The sequence below is a fragment of the Thalassophryne amazonica genome, chromosome 7, assembly GCF_902500255.1.
Source record: "Thalassophryne amazonica chromosome 7, fThaAma1.1, whole genome shotgun sequence".
Taxonomy (NCBI): Eukaryota; Metazoa; Chordata; class Actinopteri; order Batrachoidiformes; family Batrachoididae; genus Thalassophryne; species Thalassophryne amazonica.
Window position 1 is genome coordinate 35,609,589 of NC_047109.1, and position 10,891 is coordinate 35,620,479.

General features: G+C 44.1%; 1 protein-coding gene across 1 annotated transcript; it reads left to right on the forward strand.

Moving 5' to 3' along the window:
* The first annotated feature begins 6,393 nt into the window (after positions 1-6,393).
* LOC117513255 (B-cell antigen receptor complex-associated protein alpha chain-like) lies at positions 6,394-10,248 on the forward strand. The gene is made up of 5 exons (XM_034173524.1): positions 6,394-6,553; positions 6,882-7,208; positions 9,218-9,333; positions 9,555-9,614; positions 9,749-10,248. The coding sequence occupies exons 1-5, from the start codon at positions 6,511-6,513 to the stop codon at positions 9,857-9,859; spliced, it is 657 nt and encodes a 218-aa protein (XP_034029415.1). The 5' UTR covers positions 6,394-6,510; the 3' UTR covers positions 9,860-10,248.
* Positions 10,249-10,891: the final 643 nt, after the last annotated feature.

Below are 10,891 nucleotides of genomic sequence, written 5' to 3' on the forward strand. Positions count from 1 at the left end.
GCCTTCCCGGCGCGTTACCGTCTCTGCTACCGCTGGGTCCGTGATGTTTGGCCAGAGACTACTGTTATGTGTCGGACGCAGCCCGGAGAACCGACCAGCGTTTGAAGGACCCAGTATGAAATAAGCAGAGCACGGTACAAAGGATAACAGAGTTTAATAAACATAACAGTGAAGTGATACGAAAACAACAAAAGAGCGCACGGTCTGGCGTGGTGGATTGCGGTGCGCTCCCAGCAGCGCTAACGGTCCGGAGCCAGAAAACTGTTCGGACCCAAGGACCCCGCCGACACTCCCCAGGTGGCCGCGACAAACCGAGTCTGTGAAAGAAGAAATCATTATGTGAGTCCACACTCTACACACAGAGAGAACGCTCAAAGGTGTACAAACAGCAAACACTTCCTGGCTTAATTGCAAATCAGCTTCCCACCCTGCAGGCATAGAACACCCTGTTCACAAAACTCCACTGCAGTGGAAGCTGATTTAAACGACTAACATACAGCTCAATATAATAAGGTGTGAGGGACACCACATTTACTGACTGTATAAATGTTAGTCACAAAACCAAACGTACCTCAGGAAGTGTGCTGACGAGCGTGAGACCTCACCCCCTCCTCTTTCACAGACCATGCATCAAACCTGGACGTTCTCTGCATCCACTGATGGGAGATGGCTCTAGAGACGACGACCTCACCCGTCTGGTCACAAGGTCGAGTCTCTGGCAAATACACACTGTGTACTCCAGACTTAAATGCTACCATGTTCCAATCCATGTAGATGCACCACAGCTGTGAGTCCTGACGAGCTGCACGTGATCAGCCTCAGGTGATCAGGGTGAGGTCCTGATAAACTCAGCTACACAGCCACTCAGTCCCAAATGCGCACCACCTGGGAGGAAAACCAAAAGACAGAAACAAAAGACACACAAAAGCCAGCCAGGCACGCCAGCCACAACATATGATCCATCTGTTGGTCTGTAGATGACTCATGGTCACAGACGTACAGTCATGAAATTACATGAATTTGAAGCAGGGCTCCATTATGTCCACATCTGCTGGCCCGCGTGCATATCCTGCCCAACACGTGTGTCTTGTGGACAGCACACCGCAGGACTGACACCGCGACATGTGGAACAGAGCTCATGTGGGTGACCTGACATTCAGATCGCCCGCTGCGTTATGATCTGACAGTCTGTCTTAGCTGGGGTAGCCTATCAATGTGCGTGCCGTTTGTGCACTCACTGCAGCCCATTGCAACAGTGATATGTTTTTACGTATGTCCACCTGAGAACAGCAAGCAGACACATGCGCGTCACAGTGGACAGTTGTTAGTTCATGTCCGTCCAAACACTGTACGTGTTCGCCATCTGGGACATCCAGAACCACAGATCTCCACAGCTGCTCCTGTCGGCGGCCACACCCTGTCAGTTCAGCTCACACCAATGTGTCACTGTATCTGTTTGCAAAGCCATACTTGTGGGGGTACTTAGACAAATTTCACATCCAGCTCGAAAGTGATTGTCTGCTGACTGTTTTCGTGAAGATAGTGTGAATGGTCACACATTTTCTAAGTGCCAAGCAAGTGGTGTTAGATGTTCGTGTATGTCAGCTGGAATTTGGCCGACACCTGCTGCGAGAGGGCTCAATGGGCCCTCACAGTGCACACTCTGTCTTTCAGCCGCTGGTGTGCGTAAATAGTTGTATCAACAGGTGTACGAGGCATTAGAGGCAGCTACGATTTTACACATATTGCATACAATTCAATTCAATACAATTCCTGCTTCATGCGCACTTCATGCACAATTCGACCACATTCGTACTGTGTGTGAAGGGGCCCTTAACTATCAGAAGATATGTTTCTGTTTCAGTGTTGACCTGCCTGAGAAAACCAAATCTGTCTGTCTCCACACAGCATCGGTTACAGGGTGGAAGAAAAGTAGTATTAAAATAAGTTCCAAATCTGAGTTATTAAAACAGTGCATTAATTAAGTTTCCTGCTCCTATTCACTTGCTGTGTGTAGAACACTGATGGTGAACCCATGAAGGTGAGTCTGAGTGCTTCACACAAGGTCATTGCACTAGACGGTAGATCTGCTTTTAGCTGGTCTAAAACCCAAATGCTTGAGTGCAAATACATTCATTAAGTTAGATCTTCGGGCATGGTCTTCCTCTGGCACAAAGCATTGCAGTGCAAGTGTCATTAACAAAGCAGTTATCAATTTCATACACAAAGCCCATGTTCTTTAAATAACAAGGGTATTTACACACTCAGCGGTATATCCACGTGTGTATTGGTCTAACCATAGGTTGTGGTCACTGGTCAGGTGCTAATTACAACCTCCTTGCTCTCTGAACCTTACTTGGTGTTCAGAATATGGACCATGCAAATAGCAAATAGCAGTGTCTGCCAGTTAGCGTCCAAAGGCCCTATATTGAGAATAGAGCAAAAATTATTTGCACAAATGAGACAGACCCCTTTGGATTACATCCAAGTGCACTTTGCTGTGTAAATTGTAAGAAATACTGGCGAAGGGGTTGAGTTTACAGTGTGAAGCATTTAGTAGTCCTTGTTTCCTTTAAACTGGACTTCACCAGGTGTGGACATAAGTAAATTCATTCCTGGTGTGCCAACAAATTAATGGCAACCTGTCACAGTGCACAGCAGACAGTGGACACCAAGGCACCCTGAGGTAAAACCTGCAGCAAGGTGACAGGCTCTCATGCGAGTTTAGTTGTTTTTTTTGTTTTTTTTCATCTTTTTCCCATTCTTTAGCTTTTTTCATTTGGATACAGTGGCCATGATATGCATTCACATTATTACAAAGTTTCATATGACGTGATGATATGTGCAGGCAGCCACTATGTACATAAATTGTATGTAATGCTGCGTCTCCATATAGTATTTTTTTTTCTTCCTGCAGAAAAGTGCTGAGTGAGGGCCCATAGTGCTTTCTCCCAGGTGACATTTTTCTGTAACAAGAAACCGCTAATGAAGACTAGCTTATACTATACGGTGATAAAACGTCCCCATCCACAGCCAGAACCAAGTGTCTGTCTAATCTTATGTCACAATCAGTTAGCCTGATGCATTGCAGTGATATCACAGATTTTCAACTTAAAAGCACTCTGAGGTGGCACACACAAAAAACAGTCATCTGAAAAAAGATGCTGGGTACGACACACCTTCTAGTGAGCGGTGGCTGCATGTGACAACTTCCTAGCTCTGCAAGTACTGAATGGATGCATGTGTGAATAACGCTGGTTTTCACAAGATGTTTGATTCAGTTGACTCGACTGCTCTGTGGGACATCCTGAGAATTTACAGGATCCCCAACAGGTTGCTGGCCTTCATAGCCATCCTGTATTCATCATGTGAGTGCTGTATGGAACGGGGACATTAAAGCCTCTTTCACACCAGGCCAACATAGAATTGCGTAATGTGCTGTACCAACTACGCTGACCTTATGCAGCCAGCCCTATGTGGTAATACACTGAGGGATGCAAAGTGGTTTGCGAAATGGATGCAAAGAATTAAACGTTTAATTTTTTCACGGATATTCGGCCATGCAACAGTCCACTACTGTATGCAAGTCTATGTAACACTGCGCTACTGTACACCAAGCCTCCGCAATTGTACACGACCCTACGCGAGTCTGGCAAAATGCTTTTAGGTTTTTTATCAGTACATACCTGCATTGCTAGATTTTATCCATCCTGCTAGACTCTACTGAACTTTTGCTGGCAGTGAAGCTTCAAAACCACAGAAGAAGAAGAGGTGGCCCACCCACGCAACATATGCAGCCATTCCTGCTAATATGGCCCGGTGTGAAAGGAGCTTATGCTGAATTTTTACGAGAGAAAACTAATAAGATCTTTGTGGAATCAGTGGACATCCTGATTGCAGCGCTTGAGAAGCTGAGTGAGAATTCAGATGGTCTGGGTTTGTGAATGTCCTGGATCCGATCAGAAGTGTCTCTATATATGGTAAAAGTATTAAGTACTTAACGAAGGGCAATGAAGCCCAAACGAAATGAAAAATCTGGATTTTCGTTAACTTTCGTTGGCATTGTTGAACCTTCGCACAGCTTCGTTTCTGCAGCTGGCACTTTGTCAGGATTTTAAACTGTCGAAAAATTTGAACAAATGCTGCCGAAAATCTCAATTCATCCATATTTCGTTTCGTTGTAGTTGTTGGCGGTTTCTTATCGTTTGCTTAGTTTTTGTAATGTTAGCATTTAGTTTGACTTTGTTCGACCAGCTGAATGTTTTCACACAGTACAGAATCCAGTTTGTGAGCGCTTTTGTGGAGATCAGATGCAGCTCCTCCATGGCAGTGCTGATGTGTGGTGTGGGGCTTCTGCCACTGCATGTGATGTGGTGAGTGCTGCCGCGGTCATGCCGTGGTGCTGGCCGGCCAGGAAGAATTTGTCTGCCTCCTCTGCCAGTGCATGGTAGTCCGTGATTGTGGTGTTGTTCCAGCACTGCGCGCACCTGAGGAGAGAGTTGCTGCGCAAAAGTCTAGCCGGAGCTACAGCATTCTGTCCATGAACTCTGAAGGGCTTTCTGTCCCCAGCCCCATGCAGAGAGAAGAGCCTACTGGCCCTTTCAGTCTGACAGTTCAAAAGTTTTGAGGAGGTAATCCTTGATTGCTGCGTATTTGCTCGCAGCGGGGGGGCTTTGCAGGAGTGCAATCAGCCTTGTTTCCGTGGAGCTGAGGGACGACACAACATAATAGTATTTTGTGTCGTCTGCTGTGATTCTCAGTGCGAACTGCACCTCCGTTTGTGTAAACCAGGCAGGAGTTTACAGAAGCGTGACTTTGCGTGTGGAAAAACTTTCAGCAGCAGCGTGCATTCGTGTGTGAACAGCTTTGATCCAAAGAGGTGTGACATATATACAAAACCAGAATACCCAGTGTAATTACAAATGGCTGCAATCTTTTCTGAATGTTTGAGTCGCTAAATCATGTACAAGGCAGTCCTTTTGTGCGCATATGTACGTGTGTGTGTGCTACAGCACATCCAAACACTGAATGCATTCATCCAGAGTGAATCAGCTGGAGAGAAGGTGAAGCGCATGTGTGTGTGTCTGATGCACGTACACAGTGCCTGTGCATGCGTGATCAGAACTGGTAATCGAACCCGCGCGTGTGTGTGATTGACTGCATGATCAGACAGCCACAGCCCGACGATCAGAAACACCAGCGTTCTGAAAAAAGGCAGAGAGACAGACAGCAACCCCCCCCCCCCCCCCAACTGTCTTGTACAGGCCATTTTGAGTGTACAGACAGCGATTAGAGTTTTGGTATTTGAGAGATTTGAGAAATTTTTGGCGTGTTTACAGTGTGTATAATTTTGGTGGAGTATTTAGCATGTGTGGTTAGTGTGGTGGTGTTTTTTTTTTTTTTTTTTTGTAAAAATGAGACGTCTTATGACTGTTGTTAATGTGCTTGAGTTTTTTTTTTTTTTAATTTGTCATCAGAGTCTGAACCAGACAGTGAAGATTCTGATGATGAAGGAGATGATCCCTATTTTGTTCTGGACGAGGAACCAGAGCAGGTGGATGCACCGACGTGCGCACAGATCTCCACAGTGGGTTGGATCATGTGCTTCTGTTTGCAGCTTCTCCAGGATTCAGGCTACAGAGCGCCGTTCCAGCACCAACTCCTGGAAGGCAGAGCAGGATGCAGACACACACTTCTCCAGCAGTGACTCTAGGCATGTTTTGTTTAAAGCATCAAGATCATTGTTAGCTTCGGTTTCCTTTTGCGCTCTTGATTCACAGGCTATTTGGTGATAAAGCTCATTCATCCACCTCTTCTCAACGATTTGTGACTTTTTTACTTTTTTCCCCGTCGTTCAGGAATCGTTGTATGCTGTGTGACCAGGCCTTTAAACTTGTAGAGACATTCACTTACGTCAGCAGTAATATTCATGTCTCCGGGTCCTTTGCCTTTGAGATTGAGAGATACCTAGTTTCCTAGGTATATCTCAGAGCACAGAGCTTAAGGCTTGATGAGGTCACTGGACAGATGTGTTTGGTGATGGTGAACAAAGGTCCAGATCTTTAGGGTCCTGGTGCTTCCTGACCTAATGTGTGGTTGTGAGACGTGAACGCTAACTAGTGACTGAAAGCGACACTGAAGTCTTTTGTACCAGGTCTCTTCAGAGAATCTTTGGGTACTGCTCGAATGACTTGGTGAGACTCGGATGAGGACAATCACTTGCATGCTGAAAGAACATCAGCCAAGACATTTTCTCTATGTGGAGGCGATGCGTGATACCAGCGCATACTCCCACACCCTCTCTGTGCGTGTATGGACACACACACAAACACACATCAGATACAATTTTCATGCAAATGTGAGATGACTCAGAATAACTGAAGCGTGCATCCTGAGACAAAAACAAGACCCCAGCTTGTCGTATATACATACATACTGGCCTGACTGTTTCCTGCAGACTCTTACAAGAACATTTCGGTATCTTTTTACATTTTTGGACACCTTGTGAAGATGATGGGGACAATTGCCATCCTTTTCCTATGCAGCTTTGTTGGTGAGTGATATCAGTATTTGACAATACAATAATGCCTTAAATGATTTTTTTGGGGGAAATTGTTTGTGTGTGTGTGTGTGTGTGTGTGTGTGTGTGTGTGTGTGTGTGTGTGTGTGTGTGTGTGTGTGTAAATGGAATTCTGATCTAAGAAAAAGGCAAGTATACACATTGATGTATTTCTTCATGTACCATTTTTGTACTTGTTGTCGTTCTTGTTCACATTTTGATCTTGCGTTCTGCTCCAGTGATCCATGGTTCCTGTCTGAGCAGATGTGTACTTTCGTGTGTGGCAGTGTGTTGACATCTTGTCTGTTTGCCTGGTCCACAGTGGGCACGGTCCAGGTCACAGTGACCCTGGAGGCAGACAGGCCACTGCTGAAGGTGTGGGTCTTGGAGAGGGTCCAGCTGCAGTGCTGCTTCAATGTTATAGAGGGAACGCTGCACTCCAGATGGGTGATGTACCGTCATAATGGCACCAGCCAAATCAATAAGACTTTTGTGACAGAGCCCAAGGAGTTCCAGCGGTCTGGTCGCTGGTGTGACAATCTGAACATCTCTTTGGTTCAGATGAATGACTCTGGGCTCTACCTGTGTTTGCTCAGTGGCAGCAAGAACTACAGCCTCAAAACACTCGGCACCCACCTATGGGTGTACGGTTGAGTGTGTGTGTGTGGATGGGTGGATCCATGGTCCACAGCACACTGGCCAAAAACAACCTTGTGCATGTGTTGGTGTGGAGCGTGCTAAGTAATGCTAACGTCTCATAAGCCATAAATCCTGTTATGTTGGGTCTAGCAGCGCTGGCAGTGGTCACGTCCTCGTCTTTACTTCACAATAATGGTCTCATTACAGTCCACTGCCCGCTTGATCAAACAAAAGTTAAGCTAGTACCAAGAAGTAATTCACAGATTAAAATGCCATTTGCATCATGACCACCTTAAATACAAAAGGCTGATGTGGAAATGAAAAAAGCTGCTAAAACCTGCTGAGGATTACACATGCAGGGCGCCACAGCTCAGCTTAGCTAACAATAAAGTGGCTCTTCAATTGTACTGTTATATCACTAAGTAGTACTTGGAGTTGCGTTCATATATTTTTATAATTACAGACTGTTTTTGTCAGTGGTGGAGTTTTTTTGTTTGTTTGTTTTGTGTTTGTGGGGATTAGTGGGTTAGATCAGGTGTAACACATTACAGAGCTGTCCCAAGTCCTGGATAGCAACCACCCAGGCAGACATCCCGTCTATTTCTACCTACTAACCACTAAGCGAAACTAACTTTTTGTTAGCAAATTAGCTTTTCAGCAATGTGAAAACCATTATAAACCTGCAAGCATTTGATGTTACCAATGCTGGACACCCATGTGTGGCTACGAGCACCAACAGTGCGAAGTGTAACTAGGGGCTACCTGGACCCACACAACTGTGGGACTAATGGCGTCCCAGACACACTCATGTGTGGGTAAATCCTGCCAAATGCAGGACGGTTGGCAGCTCTGCCCTAGCGCACCAATTAGCCTCCGCTAAATTTATCTCTGCTATCTTTTAAACACACTAACATTAAAAAAAATAAAATTTAATAGCAAAGATGTTTTTTCCACCCTACGTCTGACATTTTATTGAGAATGTTACAATTTCCAACCATAGTATTCATCGCTAATGTTTACATTTGTGCACCAATGATGCTGATGATGATAATGACTCTTACTATTATTAAAAAAAACAAAAAAGTAAGTCCCTTCAGCTGCTCCCTGCTTTCACTTGGGGTCACCACAGCAAGTTCAAGGTGGATCTACATGTTGATTTGTCAAGGTTTGAGTTTTACTACGTGTTTTATTTTGTTATTTTGTTCTGTTTATTATTTTTGCATTTCATTAGGTTTGGTTGGTTTCTTCTCTTGCTGGGGTTTTTCTGCTTGGGTCTGCCTGTCTTTCTCTTGTCTTTCTCCCTTGGATCTTGGTGATGGGTGTTTCTCTCTCTCTCTCTGGCCACGCCCTAGTTCTGGTGCTTTCCATGCACACCTGTTCCTGATTTGCTGATTACCACCTGCGGTATTTAAGCTTACTGGGTGTGTTTGTTCCTCGCTAGTTTGTTGTGCCTTGTGCCCTCATTCCAGCTCTGTTCCTGCGTTCCATAGTCCTGCCTGCTTCTTTGTGTGTACCTGATCTCCAGCCTGTCACTTCGACCACGCCTGTTTGCCTGATGTTTTTTGTACTGCTGCTTTTTCTGGACTGCCTACTCGTGTACTGACTACTGCTATCCTCAGTAGTAAAACTTTCTAAAAACCAGAGCTGTTTCTCTGAGCCATGCATTTGTGTCCTGCAATTCCAGACCATCCAGCCTGATAGATTTGGCGCAAGCTTTACACGGGATGCGCTTCCTGACGCAACTTTACATAACATGGAGAAATGTGGGAGGTCCACCACACCTGCTGTTATTATTTCCTAAATTAACAAATAAACAAAAACAGTGTACAAACATATTTGGATTTTACTGTACTTTTTTAAAGTACACGTTGGCTCTTACTTTCTGACAGATACATTCCCTCCCAGGAAAACAAGCATGTACTTGTAAGCGACTGTCTAATGATGCAACTGGTTTTTTTTTTTTTGGGGGGGGGGGGTTTGGCATGTTTCACCTCCCCTGAAACTGTTCTGTACGCCTAGAGTCACAGGAGAAGATCCTCAATTTCAGTGAAAGCACCAAAAACAAGATCCTGACCGCTGAGGGAATCTTACTCTTCCTGTGTGTGATTCTGCCCTCCACTGCGCTACTCTTCCAGGTCAGAAGATCGCATTCCTAACACACGGATCATCTTTATCTATGACGATTGCTAAGTTTGAGTTCCAAGTTTTGCAATAGTGGTAATACCACGACACTGATGTCATACCAGAAATGACAGGAAGCCTATCAACCGTAAAATAACATTCTCACAGTGTTTCTTACATTTCTTCTGTTGGCTGTTACATTTCTCTGCTTTGCTAACTTCTGTTTCCCTCCCAGTCAAAGAAAATATCTCAAATGGAGAAGAACGTAAAGAAGCAAGAAGAAAATATATACCAGGTGAGTGAGCCAAAATGTGTGCCTTGGCTTTGAGGAGGAGATTTACTCTGAAAGCAGGAAGAATGATCTGAACATTTTATCTCCACTCTACTAATAAATTTATGTCATTCTGTGTCCCTCATTTTATTAACCAGGGTCTGACCCTCGATGACTGTGGTTCCATATATGAACAGATCGAGCATTGTCAAGTGGAGGACCCTTATGAAGATGCAGGAAATATGGACTTCCACCTGGCAAAACCCTAATTGCAAGATAACTAAACAGCACCCCTAAAATATGAGCAATATCATTTTTTTAATCCTGTGTTCACAAGATATTATAGTGTGTGCTTTTGTATGCTGTATCTTATACCTGCTACCACAAGATGATTTTGACAAGATAACTTCATTTTTGGCAAGATAATAATCAGTTTATTCTATGTGTAGAAGATAATATAGTGACATGTTAAGTTTATTCCGTGTGTATAAGTTAATACAGTTACATGTTCCCACATGTTTATTTTATATATACACAAAATAATGTAGCAGCATGTTTCCACAAGTTCATTCTATATATACAAAGTAATGTAGTAAAATGTCCCACAGGTTTAGGCTGTATGTACAATTTAATACAGTTACATATTCCCACATGTTTATTCTATATACAGTGCATACAGAAGAATTCACAGTGCTTCACTTTTTCCACATTTTGTTATGTTACAGCCTTATTACAAAATGGATGAAATTATTTTTTTTCTCAAAGTTGTATACACAACACCCTATAATGACGAAGCGAAAAAGTTTTTTTTTTTTTGCAAATGTATTTAAAAAAACCCCAAACAAAACAAAAGTAAGAAATCACATGTACATAAGTATTCACAGCCTTTGCCATGAAGCTCAAAATGGAGCTCAGGTGAATCCTGTTTCCACTGATCATCTTTGAGATGTTTCTTCAGCTTAACTGGAGTCCACCTGGTGTAAATTAATTTGATTGGACATGATTTGGAAAGGCACACACCTGTCTACATATAAGGTCCCACAGTTGACAGTGCATGTCAGAGCACAAACCAAGCATGAAGTCAAAGGAATTTCTGTAGACCTCCAAGACAGGATTGCCTCAAGGCACAAATCTGGGGAAGGGTACAGAAACACTTTCACTACTTTGAAGGTCCCAGTGAGCACAGTGGCCTCCATCATCCAGAAATGGAAGACGTTTGGATCCACCGGGACTCTTCCTAGAGCTGGTCACCTATCTAAACTGAGCAAGAAGGGCCTCAGTCAGGGAGGTGACCAAGAACC

Bases quoted from the DNA above. Each gene is read 5' to 3' on its own strand.
- LOC117513255 (XM_034173524.1), top strand. From the start codon at position 6,511: ATGATGGGGACAATTGCCATCCTTTTCCTATGCAGCTTTGTTG. The intron at 7,209-9,217 runs GTTGAGTGTGTG...CTGTACGCCTAG, and splicing joins CACCCACCTATGGGTGTACG to AGTCACAGGAGAAGATCCTC. The intron at 9,615-9,748 runs GTGAGTGAGCCA...TTTATTAACCAG, and splicing joins AAGAAGAAAATATATACCAG to GGTCTGACCCTCGATGACTG.